The sequence below is a fragment of the Phoca vitulina genome, unplaced genomic scaffold (genome assembly GCF_004348235.1).
Source record: "Phoca vitulina isolate PV1807 unplaced genomic scaffold, GSC_HSeal_1.0 scaffold44, whole genome shotgun sequence".
Taxonomy (NCBI): domain Eukaryota; kingdom Metazoa; phylum Chordata; class Mammalia; order Carnivora; family Phocidae; genus Phoca; species Phoca vitulina.
The window spans coordinates 103,747-124,276 of NW_022589747.1; the positions used below are offsets into that span (position 1 = coordinate 103,747).

The 20,530-nt window shown below is 61.6% G+C and overlaps 2 protein-coding genes across 3 annotated transcripts; one reads left to right on the forward strand and one right to left on the reverse strand.

Moving 5' to 3' along the window:
* Positions 1 to 4,906: 4,906 nt before the first annotated feature.
* On the forward strand, positions 4,907 to 16,708 carry DBNL (drebrin like). Of its 2 annotated transcripts, none has more exons than XM_032430594.1 (13): positions 4,907 to 5,049; positions 9,350 to 9,405; positions 10,369 to 10,481; positions 11,033 to 11,107; positions 12,214 to 12,360; positions 13,000 to 13,077; positions 13,379 to 13,533; positions 13,621 to 13,666; positions 13,889 to 13,979; positions 14,552 to 14,647; positions 14,767 to 14,849; positions 15,162 to 15,258; positions 15,653 to 16,708. In XM_032430594.1, exons 1-13 carry the CDS (start codon positions 4,967 to 4,969, stop codon positions 15,790 to 15,792), a joined length of 1,260 nt encoding a protein of 419 aa, XP_032286485.1. In that variant the 5' UTR covers positions 4,907 to 4,966; the 3' UTR covers positions 15,793 to 16,708. The 2 variants fall into 2 exon arrangements, with proteins under 2 accessions (XP_032286485.1, XP_032286486.1); XM_032430595.1 differs by lacking the exon at positions 4,907 to 5,049 and adding an exon at positions 7,390 to 7,597.
* Positions 16,709 to 17,428: 720 nt separating this feature from the next.
* PGAM2 (phosphoglycerate mutase 2) lies at positions 17,429 to 20,178 on the reverse strand. The gene is made up of 3 exons (XM_032430520.1): positions 19,363 to 20,178; positions 19,070 to 19,250; positions 17,429 to 17,634 (listed from the first exon to the last, which is right to left on the reverse strand). Exons 1-3 carry the CDS (start codon positions 19,774 to 19,776, stop codon positions 17,468 to 17,470), a joined length of 762 nt encoding a protein of 253 aa, XP_032286411.1. The 5' UTR covers positions 19,777 to 20,178; the 3' UTR covers positions 17,429 to 17,467.
* Between the last annotated feature and the right edge of the window lie 352 nt (positions 20,179 to 20,530).

Consider the following 20,530-nt stretch of genomic DNA (forward strand, 5'->3'; position numbering starts at 1 on the left):
TGGCTGTGCCTTCCAGGGCTCAGGTCAGCCCCAAGAACACCGTGGTGCCATCCACTCCTGTATCACTCATGTTCAGATGCCATGTTTCCAAGACAAGTCCCAGGTCAGCAAGGGGAGAGCAGATCCAAAAACCTAACTGCGAGGGGTGATGTGTTATTCTTCTCTGTGGACCGGAGAGCTCGGGAAGATGCATGATCTTAAGCAACTGATCCACCACGGACAGATGACTATTAACTCTGGCCAGAGGTGGCTGGGTTTGCTGGATGGTGCTGAGATCTTGGTCCTTTGTCAGGCTCTGGGAAGACCCAGGAGTTCCAAGAATATGGCACAGGATCAAAATCTTCTGACAAGGGATTAAAATGCTGGGACACAGATGTCCAGCAGTCCGAGCAGCTCACTGCCGAGCGTTATGTCCCTGCTGTGGGATTCCACACCACCTCACTGCAAATGCGCAAGGACGGGCAGGTTTCTGTCTCTGCAATTCAAGAGCAAGCCTCTTTAAGGGCCAGGGAGCTGCTTGGGGGACTTGTCTGCAGATCTCTCAGCCTGAGGTCTGTCCCTGGTACCCAGAGGGAAGTGGTGCTGAGAAAGAGCCTCAAGGTCACCATGGGCCCTCACCCCCACCCCTTCCTGTGCCTCTGCTTCCTCGCTGGCCCTTCTCACTGTGACACACGCTTCCTCCCCCAGCAGTGCTGGTCCTCTGAGCCATGGAGGCTGTGGCTGCCATTCCCCACGACAGCAGTCTGGTGCCCTGTCATTGCTGTCTGCTGGTAAGGGGAGGAAGTAGCTAATGCTCTCCCTGGCTGCCCTGCTGGCCTCATCATGCCCATCACACCAGTTTCTCCCTGCTGACAGATTTTATTAGTAACAAAAATCAAACAGCTGGGGCGCCTGGGTGGCTCAGTCGTTAAGCGTCTACCTTCGGCTCAGGTCATGATCCCGGGGTCCTGGAATCGAGCCCCGCATCGGGCTCCCTGCTCGGCAGGAAGCCTGCTTCTCCCTCTCCCACTCCCTCTGCTTGTGTTCCCTCTCTGTTGTGTCTCTCTGTCAAATAAATAAAATCTTTAAAAAAAAAAAAATCAAACAGCTATAGAGAATCTGTAAAAACCCTATCAGACCAGAGAGCAACTTCTCGAGTTCCCTGAAAAATGTCTCCTTCCTTCCCTGCCCTCCACACTTCTCCCAGACCCCCACTCAACACCCTTCAGAGAGGCCCACCGACTACCCGCCACAGAGCTGCTTCCAGACTCGGGGGCTGGGCCGGGCTCCGCTCTGGGAGGTGATGATAGGGATGCCCCCTCAGAACCTGCCTCTCACCCCTGCTGTACTCCCCTGCCTCCCCCTACCCCATCACAACAGCACCTGGGGCTGCTCACGGGGGAAGGTCGTTACTGCTGGCTAGCCATCCTGATCACTTTCTAACGATATCGGGAGGCTTTATCCAAGCATTGAGTGAACACTTACAGTGTGCAGATTGTGGAAGGGAGGGAAAGGGAATTAGAAACAGAAAGCATGAAGTGGCTGTCTTCTGATAGTCCACCAGGGAGACCACCCACAGGGTGGAGAAACCCTCAGAAGGGGATTAGTGCCCTTATGAGCGAGACCCCACAAGCTCCATCACCCCTTTCTCCAGGTGAGGACACAGCAAAAGACAGGCATCTATCAGCTTGAGAGCAGACTCTCCCCAGACACCAAATCTACTGGCCCCTTCATCCTGGACTTCCAGCCTCCAGAACCCTGAAAAATACATTTCCATTGTTTATCAGCCCCCCCGTCTGTGGTGGTCTGTTTGAGAAGCGCACATGGACAGAAACACTGTCTTGGGGCGCCAGGGTGGCTCAGTCGTTAAGCGTCTGCCTTCGGCTCAGGTCATGATCCCAGGGTCCTGGGATCGAGCCCCGCATCGGGCTCCCTGCTCTGTGGGAAGCCTGCTTCTCCCTCTCTCACTCCCCCTGCTTGTGTTCCCTCTCTCGCTGTGTCTCTCTCTGTCAAATAAATAAAATCTTTAAAAAAAAAAAGAAAAAAGAAAAAAGAAACACTGTCTTGCTGGGCTTGTCAGGTCCTTCCTTTTCTTTGTTTTTAATTCAATATATTGTTTCTCTTAAAAGTGTGTCTACACAGTGTTACTATATGTCTTACAAGGAGATAATGTGTATTTTTGAACTGAAGTGACCTACAGTGTGATACTCTTTTTAGGCGCACAACAGAGGGATTGGACAATGCATGACTCAATGCTCACCGCACTAAGTGCAGTGACCACCCGTCACCGCGCAAGGTGACTACATACAATACTATTGGCTATATTCCCTCTGCTGTACTTTTCATCCCTGTGACTTATTTTATGACTGGAAATTTGTGCCCAGTAATCCCCTTCACCTATTTCGCCCACCCCTCCACCCCCTTCCCTCTGGCAACCACCAGTTTGTCCTCTGTTTTGTTTTGTTGGTTGATTCGTACTGTATTCTAGATTCCACATATGAGCAAAATCACACAGTATTTTTCTTTGTTTGACTCACTGCACCCTCTAGGTCTATCCGTCTGGTTGCAAATGGCAGGATTTCCTTCTTTTTTACGACAGAGTAGTAGTGGTCTTTTTCTCAATGCTGTTAGTTCTTCCTACGTGGTAGTGCCTGAGGGAGTCAGCTGACAAGATCCTCCCTCCATACTTGGGGCCGGATGCCTTTAGCACATGGTCAACCACCCTCAGAACGTGGAAGACACTGGCTCTGGGTCTGGTTTTGCACCCTAGATCTATCATCTGAACCCACCAGGAGTCAAGCAGCTCTGTGTTTACCCTTGTGCAAGAAGACCACAGAGGGAAGTCAGTTAAGGGTAAGACAGCGGAGTCCTAGGGTCACCTCTGAGGACATCTCACGCTCTCAGACTGAGGAGCAGCTGACCAAAAAGGGTGATGGCTTTGAGGAAACAGGAACGCAGACAAGCCGCAGTTGGAGGGACAGGCATGGAAGCGTCTAGACAGCAACCAGAGGGACCTCTTTAAAATATCACCAGATCACACTGCTCTGTTTTTTGCCTCAGATTTTGTTACACCTAGAACAAAGTGCAAAGTCCTTCCCTGACCCACAGGGTCCTCCAGGACCCAGCTTCCCTCCCTCCCCTTTTCCCTGTGCTCCATCATCAGCCCATCATTAGGCTGCCTCCCACTTCAGAGCCCCAACACATCTTGTTCCCTCTGCCCAGAGCATGTCTTCCCAGATATCTTCCACAGCTGTGCTCCCCACCCCATATCCAGTCTCTGCTCCAGTGTTACCTCTCCAGAGAGGCCTTTCCTGGCCTGTCAAGTGGAAATAGACTCCCACACCCTAGAGCAGAAAGCAGAATCCTGCCACCCCCACCTTCCCACACCAGGGACCCCTACTTAAGAGCCTTCTCTAAATGGAGCCCGGGTCTCCCTGCTTTCCCCTCATCCATGTGGATGCACCTGGTTACCACACTGAGCTGATCTATTCCCAGAACAAAGAGACCTGCCTCTTTGGCACAGCCTGATTCAGGCAAGGTGGGTTCTCCCCAAGTTGACTGAAATGTTGAAAAGTGCTCCCAGACCTCCTAGGGGTCCAGGGACCCGAGGCTGGGGCCTGGCAGCCAGGTGAACGAAGACACTGGTAACCAGGAGGTGTTTAAATAGAAAACATTCCCAGAGAAAGAAGAAGAAACAAAGATGCCCTGTGACAAGAAGGCTGAAGAACAGTAAGACTGAGGGCTGAACCTCCCTGAATATGGAGAAGAAAGTCGCCTGAGGGGGTCTGAGGGAGAAAAAAGGACAGAGAAGTGACTGAAGAAAAAAAAGACATGATGGGCATGAAGGAGGGCACCTGATGTGATGAGCCCTGAGTGTTATACGCGACTGATGAATCATTGAACGCCACATCTGAAACTGGTGATGTACTATGTCGGCTAATTGAATTTAAATCAAAAAGAAAAAAGAAAAAAAAGATAAGGAATTGGGAGAGCTGGGGGGCCTCCAGTTGCTGGACCTCACTTTTCTGATGCAAACACAGCAGCGAAGTCAGAGTGGAGAACGGGAAACCTGCACCTTGCGTAAGGGGAGACCCAGGAAGGACGGGGAGGGGGCTGCGTGCAGGCAGAAGCTGCTGAAGGGAGGGAGTGTTTGTTCAGGCCCTAAGACCTCCCCGGGGGGGGAGGAGGTAGCTGCTCTGCCATCAGAGGATGTCGGGCTTCTGCCTGAGACCAACATCAATGACGTACAGAAGTACAAGCGGACATAACCTGTGAACGATGTTTGTGCCCAAATGGAGTTGACAAGCCTTTATCTGCACAATCAGACCCCAACAGCCTCAGATTGCGGTGGCTCATTCGGCAGCAAGTCCTGACCGAACTGCCACGAGGCCATGTAGTCTTTCCACAACCCGCTTCGGGGACTTTTCACTGACGTCGCTGCAGAAATGTGAGCGATTGCGGGATGGGGCCCTGCGGGAGGGCGCCCCGGAGCGCACAGGACCAGCACGGGGCCGCTTTTCTGAAACCCCAGGGACTCGCGCACCTGTGCCGGGGCCGTGTGTGCAGGGCGCCTCCCCGTCCTCCACGAACGGAGCGGGGAACGCAGGTGAGGCCGAGGAGGCTCGGCAGCAGCTCCAGGCGGGCTGGGCGCTCCTTTTCGCTCGTGCACGCCTCAGTCACACATCAGGCGCATGGCGGAGGTCCACACAGAGGCTGTCACGAGCCCAAGATTCTCAGACCAGCGCGCTGGCTGCGACAAGAGAGGACAGAAACGCACGCAGCTACCAGGGGCCCAGCGAAGCGCGTACGCCCCTCCAGCCGCCGGCCGCGCCAGCCCGCCCTCCCCTCGGGCCCGCCCGCCCCCCGCTTCCGCTTCCGGCCGCGGGGGCGGGGCTTCCGGCCGCGGGGGTGGGCGGGGCCCGGAAGCGGTGGCAGCGGCGGCAGCGGCGGCGGCGGCGGCGGCGGCGAGGGGTCTGAGGGGCCGGTCATGGCTGCGAACCTGAGCCGGAACGGGCCGGCGCTGCAGGAAGCCTACGTGCGGGTGGTCACCGAGAAGTCCCCGACTGACTGGTGGGCGCCGGGACGGGCAGGCCGGGGGGCGGGCCGGCGCGGGAGGGGGGTCCCGGGGGCTCCCCGCTCACCCTTCAGCTGCGCCGCGCGCGCCTCGCGAGCCGCTGTCCCCGTCGCCGTCCCCAGCCGTCCCGCCGAGCGCGAGGGGCCCGCGCCTCCCGGCTCCGCCCCTCCGCCGGCCTCCATGTTGGGCTGTGCGGCTGGCTGGGCCGGGTGGCTCCGCCAGGTTCTCGTTCCCTGCCCGGGGACTTCCCTGCACCGGGGGGCTCCCCGCAGCCGTCCCGGACCGAGCGGAAGCCGTGCCCGGGGTCTTCCCAGCGCCGCGTTCGGGGAGGGGCCTCTGAGCGCCCGGACCCCGCCTGGGAACGGGAGCCCTGCCCCACAGGCGGCGAGCAGTCAGGTCGGGGCTTTGGGTCTCTGGGAGCCTGGGAACGTGGATTCCAGTCTCCCTCTCTCCGGATACCCCTTCCTGTGTGCGGCGGGTGAGACAGCGATGCTGGCTGCCCGCTTGGAGAAGGACCCCTCATCCCTCCGCCTCCCCCCGACACCCCGCAGGCCGTCAGTGCGGAGTGGCCTTCGTGCCCCATGGGGCTCCCTGGCTCTGGCAGCCCCGTCCGAGGCCTCTGGGATGGCCCTGGGCCGCCCACGCGCAGGCTAGCCCTCTGCTTGCTGGGCACGCTCACTTCCCGCTCGCGTCGGTTTGCTCCGAGCAGTGTGAGCACGTCCGGCCCTGAGGAGTGTGCTGAGGGTGGTGAACCAAGGTGACGGCTGTGAGCAGCCTCCTGCCGTGGCAGGGGCAGGCCCCCTCCGGGTGGCTGCTGACACCGGCCGGCCTCCACGCGCTGGGGGTCGCTGCTCCCGAGTTCCCTGCGGCCTCCGCGCCGTGTCGGTGTGCACTGAGGATGCGCCCTGGGCCTTTTGGGGGAGAGCTTCAGAGCGCCTGCTGCCTGGGTGCGCAGACTCCTCTCGCGCCTGGGACGCCTTGACCCTGATGGGCCTCGTTGCGGGGGAACCAAGCAGCCAAGCAGTTGGGAGGGTGTCCGGTGACCGTGGCATTTCCCTACTTCCCTTCCTCATGCTTTAGGAAGTTCCCTCACACCTCAGGCACTTATTTTTCTAAGAGTTTCTAGCTGCCAGCTCCCTAGCCCACCTCTCTCCTGTTCCCAGAGGGCCGTGACAGCTCTGCTGTTACTCCACATCCTGCTGACCGGATCGCCACGCTGAGCGCCCCATGTCACCGCCCCGCGGCCACCTGCCTCTGAGCTGGCAGCATCTCTGCCCCTCTCCGGTCCTCAGTCAGGGTGTTGCTACTGTATGCGCTCTCGAGTATCTGGTGTAGCCCTTCTGGCGCACCTGCGAGACTCCTGGGCCTCCTCCTGCCTGCCTCAGGTCTCTTCATTCTCAGGACCACCGCTGGTTTGGGCATCATGTCCCACAGCCCAGCTGGCAGCTCGGGCCTCCCGTGCTTCTAGCTTTTCCTCGGGCTTCTTCTCAGAGCTGTCTGCTACCAGCCTGGTCTGAAGCTTACCCCGCCCAGCTTCCCTCTGTCCCCCGTGAGGGTGCTGAGCCTCGTTCCCCTCCCTGCGTCCGAGCCCACCCGTCTGGCAGCACTCCAGGTCGTACCGCTCAGTGGCACGACCCCCGGTTTCTGCTCTCACTGTCACAGCCGTTAAGCATCTCAACAGATAATGTGTGGCGGGTCCCCACTCCTTAGCTGAACAAGTATCTAGACCATGTTACTCCTGTGCGTACACTTCAGCGGCTCCCTGTTTCACATTAAATAAAGCCCGGACATCTCACCTCTGCTGCAAGGCCCTGTGTGGCTGGCTCCGGACCCCCTCCCGCCACCCCCCCACTTACCACACTGGGGCCACACCTGTTTGCCACCACGGTGGCCTTCTTTCTCTTCCTCAAACTTGCGAGCTGCTTCCTCCTCAGAGCCCTCGCTCTTGCTGCTTCCCCATTCTAGAGCACCTTCCACGTCGTCCCGGGGGGCTCCCCAAACTTCTCAGCTCGGACACTGCATTCTTGGAGAAGCCTTCCTCGACTCCTGGCTCCTTGTGTGACTTTCCCCAGACACGTGCCAGACACCTTCACTGGTTTTCCTGGCACCGTTCTCTGCACCAGGGGGCTGGGCCCTGTCTCTGTCCCCAGAACAGTCAGCAGTCAGCGCCCGGATGCACAGTGACCTGAGCAGGGTACAGAAGGTGTGGTAGAGGGTCCCAGCAAGAGGAGGTGGTCTCTGCTTTGGTGGGTCAGGAAAGGTTTCCCAGGCAGAGTGGGTGGCGTCGGGCTGGGCCCTGAAGCCAGGTGGGGCGGGAGCAAGTGTATCAGCTCTCCACCACGGGTCTTTGTCCCGGTTCCCGGATTGTCCTAGATTGAGGCACGTTTGTTTACCTCCAGCACCCACTTCAGTACCTGACAGGACGTTGGTGTCGCTGTGTTTCTTTTTTTGTTTCCCATTAGAAAGTAAGTTCCATGGTCAGGGCCTCTGGGGATTTATTGGAAGCTTCATGCCTGTGAGCAGCAAGGAGCAGCTTCTCAGTAGGTGTGTTTGGAAGAGATGAATGAGTTACAGGGCGCTCATGCGCCACACTGCATGAGCTGTGCCCAGGCCAGCACGCCTCTCTTCCACGGTGATTTGAAAGAAGGATGGGAGTCCGTTGAAAGTGGGAATGAGCCTCTGAGCTGGGAACATTCACGAAGGTGGCTTAGGCTGGAGCCCTGGGTGGAGGGGAGTGGAGTTGGAGGGCAGGCGGCATGGAGCTTGGCTTTTACGAGCTGCCGGGTCCCTTCTTGGAAGCAGTCTCTGCTCCCTGCTGCTTGTCTAGTGTCCCCGTCTTCTGCAGCCAGGGCTTGGTGGCTTCGAGATGTAAGGGCTTCTTTCCCCTGGGAGGAGGGCTGGCCAGGACCCTGGCCACCAGAATCTGGACGTCCACCAACTCCCACGTCTTATCCCTGTTTGTCTGCATGTTCCTTCTAGTGTCTCTCCTCCTCAGAGGCCTGTCCCCCCGTGCCAACCAGACCCTCGGGGCCTGGGTCTCCTTTCTTCAGACTTTCTCAGGCTAGGCAGCTCAGCCCGGTGGCTTTAGCAAGGCTGTGGGGAAGCTGAGTGGAGGCTGATTTGGTTCCTGTCAGATTCGGGGTTTTTTTGTTTTTTTGTTTTTTTCAAATTTTATTTTTAAGTGATCTCTACGCCCAGTGTGGGGCTCGAACCCACAACCCCGAGATCAAGAGTTGCACGCTCCACCGAGTGAGCCAGCCAGGCGTCCTGGGTCCTGTCCCACTCCTACCCCACAGCCCCTAGCTGGCCCTCCTCGGCAGACCTGTGCTCAGAGCATGGGGGATGGCCCGCTAGTTCGGGTTCTGCCTTTGACTTGCTGTCTGCTGGGTCAGCACCCCTACCCTGTGGTCTGCCAGCACTGCCCGGAGCTGAACTGCGGCAGAGTTGGTGTTGATGGTTGGGCTCCATGTGGACTGTGGATAAGCCATATCTTCCAGAATGTTCTCCATGCTTAACCTCTGTTCTGGTCAAGGGACTTCCCATGCCCCAGGTGTGATAAAATTTGCCATATTTCCTCAACTCCTCTGGGGCTCCAGTTCACAAGCGTGAATCTTTCCCAGAGTTCTTAGGAATAATTAGTCTCACAGGAAAAGAAAGGGGCAGCCCAGGGTCACCTATGGAGAGTTACGGCTCCTCCAGAAAGAGAGCTTTGCCCGACCACGGAGTCTGTCCTGTGAGAAGCCTGACTTCATGCTGAGTCATGGCCCGTGTGGCTTCTGGGTTTTCCAGAAGAGTCCCAAGCCCAGAGAGACCTGCTCCACCAACTCCTCAGGCTTTCAGAAGCCAGAGCCGACCTGCACGAGGGCGTTGGGCGGCCTTCCCAGCTGCCTAATGTGCACACTCGGCTTCCTGCTCCTCCTGGGGTGCTTTGGGTTCAGGAAGGTGCCGAAAATTGCCTTTATGAAACCTTCCAGCTCTGGGGCGCCTGGCGGGCTCAATGAGTAGAGCATGCAACTCTTGATCTCAGGGTGGTGGGTTCCAGCCCCACGTTGGACGTGGAGCCTACTTAAAATCAAACAAACTTCACAGCTTAGTTTTCTCAAAGTAGGCGGAGGCTCCCCTTCATAGGTTTGTCCCTCAGGAGAAGCCGCTGTGCCTAAGAACTGAGAAGGGCCCGGCAGAGCTCCTGCCTCGCGGGTCAGAGTGGGGCCCACGCTCCGCTCGTGGTTAGTGCGGGGGGGCAGCTGACCCCCAGAACGCTGGTCACAGAGCTAACATGTTTGTGTTTTGTTTCAGGGCTCTCTTTACCTATGAGGGTAACAGCAATGACATCCGTGTGGCCGGCACTGGGGGTGAGTACGAGCCGGTGAGGCCGTGAGTGGGCTGGCCGGGGGTTGGGGGGCATCAGGAGGCAGGTGTGGGGGAGGGGAGAGCGTTGCAGCCGTCACTGCTCCCTGGCGGCCGGCATCTCAGCCATCACAGCGAACGGAAGGTGTCCCCTGCGTGTAGCGAGCCTGCCGTGACCCTCCCCACAATCGCGTCGGTGTTGGGGAGCCGCACACCGCCTTGTTACTCAGCGAACGCTCAGCAGTGCATTCTCCGCTTGCCATAGAGTGGTTCTGGCAGCCTGTTCTAGAAGCCGCTCCCTCATCTTTCTAGGAGGACCGCAGGTGGCCGTGGTGTCCTGCGCCCTGCGGTGCCTCAGGCACCACCCGCAGCGCCGCTCACAGGGCTCTGCTGTGAATGCCCAGAGTGGGGGCTCGGGCCTGCCCCCACACTCCTCGCAGCCTGGGAGGGTTTGGGGGTGCTGATAAGAAGCACAACCTCCGTGTCGGGACAATGGCTGAGGAGGGCCCGCTCCCGTGCCCCCGTCACTCCCCCGTCTTTATGGGGAGGGTCTGAGAGCTGAGCCCAAGCATGGCTGCAGGACATTCCCATCTCTTCAGGGCCCTTTGTGGGGTCCGGGCAGGCTGTTGCAGACACGGTCCATTTGGAAGCCTCGTGCCTAATTTGTAGCAGAAATGACATTTTTTATTTCCGGAACTCCCCGTGGATTTCATAGGAATGGTTTTTAAACTGGGGTGTGTAAACCATCACCTGAGGTCCGTGTCACAGATGCAAATCCTGGGGCTCCGCCCGCCCCCCAGCTCCTGTAAGTCCGCTTAATGGGAGCAGAACCAGGAGTCTGATTCTAATGCAGGCAGCCCTGACAAGCCTGGCTCAGAGGCAGGTTGGGTTTCCCTTGCTTGTGGGCGCTGTGCGGGGCCGGCCACAGGTGCCGGGCCTGCTGACCCCCCACCCCATGCCTGCTGCAGAGGGGGGCCTGGAGGAGATGGTGGAGGAGCTCAACAGCGGGAAGGTGATGTACGCCTTCTGCAGGGTAAAGGACCCCAACTCCGGCCTGCCCAAGTTTGTCCTCATCAACTGGGTACGTGGAACTGGGGGGCCCTGAGTTCTCATCTGGGTGTGACCCAGGAAAACTCCCTTTCCTTCTTTCCTTCTTTGCCTTCTGTGATTGGAGCGGAGGAGGATTTGCCTTCAGGGCGGCTCAGAGACGGTGAATGAACAGAAGAGTGGGAGAAGTCCTTGTGGCCCCAAGGACAGTGGGGGCCTTGCCAGCACAGAATCCCACCCTCCTCCCCCCAAGCCCAGAATTGTTCCTACAGAATCGAGGATAGAGGACAGTCGCAGGACACCCTTGCTTTGGTCCCCTTCAGAGTAGTCGTCCTGAGGGAGCAGAGGGCCTGGAGAAGGCTCAGAGAGCATAGGACCCCTGGGTAGGACTGGGAAGTTCCGAGCCGTCCCCCGGCTCCCAGCGGAAGCTGGTGGTCATGCTGCCTCAAGGACCTCCTTGACTTGGAGGTGCGGGGCTCGCTTTATCCTCTGCTTTGGGGTCGCAGTTTTCCCTCTGCTGGGCCCCCAGGGAGGGCAGCGGCTTTGCGGGTGTTGGAGGGTCACGCTGGGTGTGTTGTGTTGCAGACGGGCGAGGGTGTGAACGATGTGCGGAAGGGAGCGTGCGCCAGCCACGTCAGCACCATGGCCAGCTTCCTGAAGGTGAGGCTGCCCCCTGAGGGCCTCCCAAGGGGCCTGGGTGTGCGTGAGCAGACCGGAGCTGCAAGTGTGCCCACACCCCGATGCTGGCCGGGGACTCGAGGGCGTGACCAGAGGCTGCTGCCCGGGAGGCCACGCTGCGGCCAGAGCCACCAGCAGGCTGGCCTCAGCGGGAGGAAGGATGGATGACTGTGTCCGTTTCGAGCCCAGGGAGGATCATCTGCAGCTAGTCCTGGGACAAGGCTAGGCCCGGGCTTCCGTTGGTTTTGTGAGGGTTTATTCGGCCGTGTTGTCAGGATCTGGAGGACAGGGAGAGTTGCGTATGCCCAGCCACCTCAGCGTGCCCAGTCCCTTACGCGTTCCTTTCCAGCCCCCCTTTGCGTGTATTAACATCAGTCCTCAGAGTGGAACCTCGTTTAGGTCCAAAAGCATTTGCTGTTTGCTTGTCAGGTCACTTTGCATGTCTTTGGTTACTGGCAAAGAGACTCGGGACTTTGATTTCTAGTGTGCCAACACTTCTGCAGATAAGCCTCAGTTTCTCCATGTGAGAGCTGAAGGAGGATCCCGAGCTCACTGGGTGTTAACTGACAGTGAGGTCACGGGTCTGACTTCTGAAGAAGAAATTGGTGGCTGGGGCACCTGGCTGGCTCAGTGGGAGGAGCACCGACTCTCGATCTCAGGGTTGTGAGTTCAAGCCCCAGGTTGGGTGTAGAGAAACTTGATAAATAAGACTTAAGAAATTTTAAAGGAAGAGGAAGAAGAAATCGGTAGCTTGCTTTTTGTAGAAAATATGTTTCCAGATCCTTTGTGAAGTTCGCTTTCATGAATCAGAAAGGGGCTCTCCGGCGCCTGGGTCTGCAGGAGCGGGTGTCCGGCACCTTGGAACAGGCCGTAGGCAGGGCCACGGAGCGCAGAGGCCGCGTGCCCGTGCTGGCACAAGTGCAGCGTGTTTGCCTCAAGGCGGTTTGTTGGCCTTGAGGAGAGTGTGCCTGGTTCCCAGCGGGGTGTCCTGACCTCAGCCCTGGGCAGCAGTTGTCCACATTGTGCACCCTGACGTGTGCGTCCTGTCCTCTCCTGGAGTTCAACACCTAAGTGCTGTCCCGCCGCAGGGGGCCCACGTGACCATCAACGCGCGGGCCGAGGAGGACGTGGAGCCCGAGTGCATCATGCAGAAGGTGGCCAGAGCCTCGGGTGCCAACTATGCCTTCCACAAGGAGAGCAGCCGTTTCCAGGACACGGGCCCCCAGGCCCCAGTGGTGAGTGCTGCCTGGGCCCGAGGGTGGCAGGCCAGGAGCCAGCAGACGGGCTGGTTTCTCCCTCGTGGGGCTGGGCTCCTGCCTGCCTGGCTCCCGGTCCCTGAGCCAGATCACGGTGCAGATGGTGACCCCGGGCCGGACGGAAGCCGGAGCTGCCCCCTGGTGGGGCAGGTGCTAGTGGGCCTGAGGAGCAGCTCTCTACCCTGCCTGGGGGTTCCACTGGCCGTTCTGGAGCCTCTTACACCCCAGGGACAGTCCAGTCACGAGGCCACGGCACCAGCGTGTCCTGCACAGTCCCGGATGGTGGGCTCCATGGAGGAACTTGTGGTGGATGGGCAGGCCCCTCCCAGTCAGGGGCAGACACGAGACACCCCAGTTATGGGGAGCCCAGTTCCCCGAGGCACGCCTGGGGTCTGTGGAGATTTCTCTGGGCACTGCCACGGTGGTCAGCTGTCTGAGGCTGGTGGACGGGCTTCCATCCGCAGGGGCCTGGTGCAGCCAGAGACCCCCTCGGCATTGCCCGGTGGTTTCCAGGGCCTTCGGGCCGTCTTGCTGCTTGCCGGGCACTGTCCCCACGGTTGTTGCTGGTGTCCTGTGCTTCCCAGGGCGGCCCCGTAGTGGATCCTCTGTTCTCCGCAGGGCTCTGTGTACCAGAAGACCAACGCCATATCTGAGATCAAAAGGGTTGGCAAAGACAGCTTCTGGGCCAAAGCAGAGGTGAGTGCTGCCGGGCGCATCGAGCACAGCTGCCCCTCACAGAGATGGGGTGGGCCAGGTGCCACGGTGCCTTGCGCGCCGTTGCTTGGTTTTTCTCCCCATAAATTCACGGGGGTGCGTGTGTTCTCGTACGCGCCTGTGCTTGAGTGGAGGCCGAGTGGGGTTGGGCCGCAAGGCTGGTGGGCGGCCCCTCCCAGCGGCGCTGCACGGATGCCCGGGGGGCTCGGGGGCGGGAGGGCAGGCCCAGCTGGCCCGCCCTGCGGGTGCTGAGTGGGGCAGACGGGCCCGGCTGTCCCTGCAGAAGGAGGAGGAGAACCGCAGGCTGGAAGAGAAGCGGCGGGCGGAGGAGGAGCGGCAGCGGCTGGAGGAGGAGCGCCGGGAGCGGGAGCTGCGGGAGGCCGCCCGCCGGGAGCAGCGCTATCGGGAGGAGCCGGGCGGTGAGGCCGGACCCCAGAGGTGAGGCCCCAGAGTTAAGGTGGAGGGAGGGTGCCAAGTGGGCCGCGGCTGGGCTGCAGCTCCCTCCTCCCTCTGCCCTCCCGGCAGGAAGAGTGAGCAGCAGGAAGTACTTTCAAGGAGCAGAGAGGAGCAGGTAAGACTGGGGTACTCCCCCCACCTCACCCCCCCGTGAGGGTCTGTTGCAGTAATGCCAGGGGGCTGTTCCTGCTGTGCCAGGGGGAGGGTCCTGCAGCCAGCTGGAGGTGGCAGGGGAGAGGACAGTGAACGTCAGAAGTGGCTGGCGTGGACCTCAGCCCGGTCCTGGACGAGGCCCGTGAGCCCCTCCTCACTGCCGGGTCCACGCGCACCCCTCCAGGAGCCCATCAGGCAGACAGCACATCCGCGCGAGATTTTCAAGCAGAAGGAGAGGGCCGTGTCCACCACATCCATCTCTAGCCCCCAGCCGGGTGAGTCTTCCCGCTGGGTCTAGCCACGAGGCAGGGGCAGGCTGAGGGGGAGCCCGGGGTCCCAGTGTGGGGTCCCCAGAGGGAGCGACAGATGCGTCAGAAGGTGACAGGTGAGTGAGCAAGGAGAGCCTGTGGTCTTAAGAGTGGCTTCTGGGAGGGGAGCCTGGGCCGCAGGTGTCCCTTTCCTGCCCGTGGCCTCAGCCTGCAGAGACCTGGAAGAGAAGGGCCATGTGTGGCTTCAGAAGGGAGACCCTCCCGCCCGGCCCCATTAACCCGTGGTGCAGCTTGCACGTGGTGGCTGGGCCCCGGAGCCTCTGTCACTCAGCTCTCTGGCCCCCAAGGACGCAGGACGGCAGCACCGTCCGTTCTCCCACGCCGGGGGGCTGCTCGAGGCGTTCTCTGTGTGATGTGTTTCTGCAGTGCCTGTGTCCCCCGTCCCCCTACTCCCTCCGTCTGTGTCACGGCCCCTGTCCCGGGGCAGGTCCACCGTCCAGGCAGTGCAGGGTCCAGAAACAGTAGACACGGCTCGTCTTCCCCTCGTCCAACGCTTGTGTGTTTACCTTTGTTTGCAGGCAAGCTGAGGAGCCCCTTCCTGCAGAACCAGCTCACCCAACCAGAGACCCAGCGCAGCACAGAGCCCACCCAGGCCTCCTCGAGGCCCAGGGCAGGCAAGGCGCTTGGCCACCCCGCGGGGGGAGGCGGTGCTGGGGGTGGGAGAGTGGGAGGGAGAAGGAGAGTGTCCGCTCCCCTTACCGGGGCTCAGGGCGGGCTGCGCCGTCCCGTGCAGATACCCATGAGGAGCCAGTGGCCGGCGCTCCGCTGTGTCCAGCGCAGGCAGAAGAGGAGGCTGTGTACGAGGAGCCCCCGACGGTGGGTCCCCTGTGGCAGGGCGCGGCTGTGAAGGGGCCACGTGCCCAGAGACACCCTCCTCGTGCCAGTCGTGGGATGCCTGACTCCCAACGGCTCGCTGCATGTGGAGTCTCGTTTACCGTTGGAGCAGGCCCGTGGAATACGTGGTCTGGCACTCCTCTGCCCCGCGGGAGGTCCGGGGGTGGGCGGGGACATCGTGGGGGCAGTGGCATGGCCGCAGCCCTTGCCCTCCATGTGCTGTGCCCCTCCCCCCAAGCCTGGTGTGAGCCCATAACGAGGACCCCGGATTTCTCTTCTTCCCACGCGGGTCAGGTGCAGCAGCAGGATGCCGGCTCTGAGCCCGCGGACCACTACCCGGGGCTGAGCGGTAAAGGGCTCTGTGCCCGGGCCCTGTACGACTACCAGGCAGGTAATGTGCGGTGGCCCGGCCACTCAGGCTGCAGGGCCCCACGTCAGGAGGCGGGCTTCAGGGCTCCCTTGGTGGGGGGACGGAAGGGTGAGGGGACGATGGGGTGGACGCCCTGCACAGCCCAGGCCTTCCCGTGCACTCCGGGCAGCGTCTATGGGCAGGAACCCCAGTTGCCAGCGTTGTGCTAGAGCCCGAAAGTGTGACCAGAGGGGTGGGCGGACCTGCACGCCGGGCCCCCGGTGGCCTGGCTGGAGGCTCAGGGAGCAGGCTGCTGTGCGGAGGAGGGGGGCCCAGGGTCAGGTTGTGCTGGAAAGTGTGTCGGGGGCGGGGGGTGGGCGTTGGCCGCTGGAGTGGCGTCGGGAAAGGCCCCCAGCCCCAGTGCTGCCTCCCGTAGCTGACGACACGGAGATCTCCTTCGACCCCGAGAATCTCATCACGGGCATCGAGGTGATCGACGAGGGCTGGTGGCGTGGCTACGGGCCAGACGGCCACTTCGGCATGTTTCCTGCCAACTACGTGGAGCTCATTGAGTGAGGACCCTCCGTGCTGGCTGCGCCGAGGCCGTCCTTCCCCTCCCCGCCCACACGTGCTTTCCTCACTGCCGGGGACGTGGCGTGCGGGGCGCAAGAGCCCCACGGCACTCCTCCGGGAATGGGACCCCCCCAAAGAAGACAAGCCCTTGGGCTCCCTCAGACTGGGGTGCTCAGCCTGTCACCCTAGATGCAGCAATACCCCGTGATTCCCAAACGTGCTCCGGCAGCTGCAGGCCCTCCCAGCCAGCCTGGCCTTTGGCCCCCACAGGGGACAGGGAGCCAAGCCCTGCTTGGCCGGCCTCTCCGTGGCCTCTGCCTGAGGAGGGTGGCGCTGCCCCGCCGGGCGGTCTGAGCCGCGGCCTTTGCCTTTTTTTCCCTTTCCTCCTGGCTCTAAAGGGTGGTGGCTCCAGCTGGTAGTGGTCCTCGGGAACAGTGACCTTGGCGTTTAGGACCAAAATCTGAGTGGGTCGTGACGGTTTGGGCAGCAGTAGGTCACCTTTCTGGATCCCGCCCTGTGCTCCCAGTTCCCTGTCCCTCTCCCTGGGCTGCGGACCGTGGGCAGTGGGCACGGGGATGACCGAGCCCCCGTCTGAGCGTATGATCAGCAAACCTGTGTCCTCCCGAGTGGTGCGCCCTGTTCCGCCGGCCCTGGTGTGTGCTCGCACCGGATTCTGGTTCCGGAAGAGGGACCGGAGCGGCCGCTCCCTGCTCTCACCCTGTTCATCCCGGCCCACCCGTGTCTGCTTCCAGAGAGAGAACTTGCCCTGTTGTGGCCTGAACGCCCCCGTGTGGAAACCGGCCCCTTCCTGGGTGTGCGTGGGGCGTGTGTGCAGGTGCGTGTGCACACGCGCGCACCCTCAGACCTCGGGCCGGCCGTGGGCCCTGGGAGAGGCATAAACATAAAGATGTGACTCGAGTCGGCCTGTTGCGTGTCCGCGTTCTGGGAGGGGCTGAGGGCCGCCCGCGCGGGTGTGCGTGCGTGTGTGGAGTGAGGTGCCCGGAGCCCACCGCGTGCCGGGACCTACGGTTCCTCTTGTGTTCTGGCAGGTGCCAGGTAGCAGCAGCCTGGCATGGCGGCTGCACCAAGGAGACCACTGGCCCCGGGTGGTGGCAGATGGCCCCTCTTGTCCCCTAGGCTGCAAAGGCAGGCCTCGCCAGCCCTGATTCTCTGCCCCCGAGCTGCGGAGGATCCAGGAGTCCCCTGTTGCAGACTCTGAGGCCAGCGGTGGGCTTGTCCTCAGATGTGGGGACGCCCGGGGTGTGGGGCTCGGTACCACCTCACCCTGCCCACCCTGGGGCTGCAGGGACGGCAGAGGACAGCCCATCTGAGGGAAGCGGCCGTGAAGTGGTGTCCTCGCTGCAGTCCCCGCTCACTGGGGAGAGCTGGGTCACCCCAGGCACCCCGATTCTAGAGCGAGGTTACCAGGTGGTGGTTCGGTTCTTGGCGTCACCATAGGGGGCCTGTTAGAAGTTACCTGATAGCCCGGCTTGGGGACCAGACTCCTGCCCTTGGTTCCTGGGGCCCTCTCACCTAATGGGGGTGGGCAGCAGGGGCCGCATGCCCTGGGGCAGGGTTTGTGGAACCCCTAGCTCAAGGACTTGGAGCCGGGCATGCCGGGGCCACACCGGACTCGAGGTGGTAGGTGGAGGTGCCTTTATTGCCAGAAGCCCACCCTTCACTTGGCCTTGCCCTGGGCGGCCACAGCCTCCATGGCCTTCCTCACGGTTTCCTCATCACCCAGGAACCGCATGGGCTTGGTGGGCTTCAGCGCCTGGTCCAGCTCGTACACGATGGGGATCCCCGTGGGCAGGTTCAGCTCCATGATGGCCTGGTCCGACATCCCTGGACCGGGGGAACAGGGTCCTTAGTCCCCTCGGCCAGTCTGCCAGGCAGCTTCCCGCCCTCACGTTCAGCAGGCCCCGTGACCTTTATGGGCCACAGAGCCGGGCCAGCCAGGCAGCAGCCCCCCCCCCCCCCCCCCAGTGAGCCCCCCGCACAGATGCCCCTGGAGAAGGTCGAGCCGGTAGTGAGAGACCGAGTGGCCTGCAGAAATAGCCGTGGCAAACCGGGACCTCGTGCCCCCAACCAGGAACCACTGGGACCTGGGGCCACGCCATTGGGTCTTTTCTGTTTGGTTTCTAGAGCGTTCTAAATTCTAGCCATCAGGAGCAGGGGTGCTCCTGACCATTGGGGGTGGAGGGACAGCGAGAAGGGCTTCCTGTGACCAGGGTGGAGGGGAGGCTCTGTGGGTGGAAAGGGCAAGGTTTCCCAGGGAAACCTGACCCTGCCGGCCTTCGCAGCCCCTGGCCTGGAATAGCAGCTCGACCTTTGCAGCTCCGACACCCCCCACCCCCCACCCCAGCCAGTTCTCCAGGCAGTGGGAGACTGCAGTGACGCTGGCCTCCACGCTTCTCTCCCAGACCCGGCCCCTGGAAGGGAGGGGCACGAGGTGGTCTTGGGGAGGGTGGACTGGGGCTGGGCAGGCCTCGGGGGCCCGCCTGTCTGTGTTCTGGCCAGCTACCCACTGACCCCCAGAGCAGGGGGCTTGGGGCTCCCCACCTACCGGCCTTCTTCCCCTTTCCACAGTCCCGAGAAGCTTGAAGGCCGTTCCGAGGCTCAGGCTCCCGAGGATCTGTATGTCTAAGGGAGCCCAGTGGAGATGCATGCCCCGAGCTTAGTGGGAACCCAGCTACAGGCCCGGGTCGAGGACTGCTCCACCCCAGCACTCTCTTAACTGGTCTTACCTTTTCCGTGCGTGGGTGTGAGCTGGGGCCCCCTGCCCTGGGCCTCATGAGCGCCCCCCGCCTGACCCCAGAGAGGGTGGTTGAGACCCAGCGAGTGGTGTGACTTGAGCGGGGCCACACAGCAAATGGATCTGGAGCCAGACGGCCCTGCCTTGACCCCGGGCGGCCTTGGGCACGGCCTTCCCATCTTTCCCAGGTTTGTGGCCAGGAAGCCAGGCCAGCCCCAGGCCTCTGGACCCCGGGTCGGAGCAGCAGATGTTTCCACCCACAACCTCCAGAAGGAAGCTCGTATGTAATGTCCCAGTACATAAACAAGTGAAACAAAAATTTTACAAAGTGGGTTTTTTAAGTGGTTTCTCAGTTCTCCCAGTTCAGTTTGAACTCTGACCCTGAGTGCTCATGTGTGCAGAGCTGCCTAGGCAGGGGGCTTGTAGCTGAGATGAGCATTTGGGGGCCAACTGGTTCAAGGGCATGTGCCCCGTCCGCCCCCCCAACCTGCCTCCGCCCACACCCCCTGCAAGGATGGGCCTCACCTTCCAGGTGCTTGACAATGCCCCGCAGGCTGTTCCCGTGGGCTGCAATGAGCACTCTCTTGCCAGCCTTGATCTGGGGGGCGATGTCCTCGTTCCAGAAGGGCAGGGCCCGGGCGATGGTGTCCTTGAGGCTCTCGCAGGTGGGCAGTTCCCCGGGCTTCAGGCCTGCGTACCGCCGCTCCTGGGGGCGTCCACAATGCTGTTCCCTCCCCAGGAAGCCAGCCCCCCCCGCCCAGGCTGCCATCCCCAAGGCCCTGCCCCTAGACCCTCCCCTGATGCCCCAAGCAGCCCACCTTGCTGATGGAGTTGTAGTAGGGGTGCTTCTCATCCATGGGGGGCGGCGGGATGTCGAAGGAGCGCCTCCAGATCTTCACCTGCTCCTCCCCGTGCTTGGCGGCCGTCTCGGCCTTGTTGAGGCCCGTGAGGCCCCCGTAGTGCCTCTCGTTGAGGCGCCAGGTACGCACCACGGGCAGCCACATCTGGTCCGTGCCATCCAGGATGGTCCAGAGGGTGTGGATGGCTCGCTTCAGCACCGACGTGTAGCAGATGTCGAACTCCATCTTGGCGTCCTTGATGGCCTGGGCGCCCCTCTTGGCCTCCTGGGCCCCCTTCTCGCTCAGCTCTGCGTCGAACCAGCCACAGAAGCGGTTCTCCTGGTTCCAGGTGCTCTCGCCATGCCGGACCATCACGAGGCGGTGGGTGGACATGGTGGTGCTGGGGACCGCGGCGGGCTGCGGACGGGGACAGCGGCCTCCCAGGTGCACCCAGTTTTATAACAGTCTGTCCCCAGCCCCCACCCTGGCCAACTGCCAGTCAGCATTCCAGGCGGGACGGGCGGCGGCAGGTGGCCAGTAGCAAAGCTGGGGGGAGGGCAGGCCCGGAGCCGGCCTTAAAATAGCCCAGCAGCCACCAGCGCCTGGGCCGGGAGGGGCTGCGCGCAGGACCGGGCACGAAGGGCAGGCGTCTGAGACATGCCTGAGCGGGGCTGCCAGGAGCAGCGCGGATCTCCGAGCACGGCTCCTCTGTCCGGGCAGGAGGGCTGACGCTGTGGCCTCAGGCAGAGGCGCGTTCCCAGGGCCTTTCTGCTGGTCCTCGTCCACACGACTGGGGGCGAGCCTGCGTTCCCCGAAGGGAGCCGGCCTGTGTGAAGGGGAGCCCGGGGGTGTGTGCGCAGCGCCTGTCTGCCCACGTACACATGTATGTGTGCACCCGTGTGCGGGCACACGCAGGAGCGGTGTGTTCCGTGTATACACGCGTGTCCGTGTCTGTCACTTGTTGCGTGTGCAAATGCGCATGCCTGTGAGCTGCCAGGAGGTTCCCCAGGGGCTCTGCTCTGCTCAGCGGGCCGTGAGGGCTGCATGGGGGCTTCCCTCCCCAGCTCCCTCTGCCCTGCCCGCAGGGTGAGTCCTAAGGGAGCCTGTGGCACATGGCCAGGCTGGGAGGGACCGTGACGTCACCTCT

Excerpts from the sequence above, each read along its gene's own strand:
- PGAM2 (XM_032430520.1), bottom strand. The coding sequence starts at position 19,776 with ATGTCCACCCACCGCCTCGTGATGGTCCGGCATGGCGAGAGCACCTGG. Across the intron at positions 19,251-19,362 it reads ACTACAACTCCATCAGCAAG|GAGCGGCGGTACGCAGGCCT; the intron begins GTGGGCTGCTTG and ends GGACGCCCCCAG. Across the intron at positions 17,635-19,069 it reads CATTGTCAAGCACCTGGAAG|GGATGTCGGACCAGGCCATC; the intron begins GTGAGGCCCATC and ends CCCCCGGTCCAG.
- DBNL (XM_032430594.1), top strand. The coding sequence starts at position 4,967 with ATGGCTGCGAACCTGAGCCGGAACGGGCCGGCGCTGCAGGAAGCCTAC. Across the intron at positions 13,078-13,378 it reads GCTTCTGGGCCAAAGCAGAG|AAGGAGGAGGAGAACCGCAG; the intron begins GTGAGTGCTGCC and ends CTGTCCCTGCAG. Across the intron at positions 15,259-15,652 it reads CCTGTACGACTACCAGGCAG|CTGACGACACGGAGATCTCC; the intron begins GTAATGTGCGGT and ends TGCCTCCCGTAG.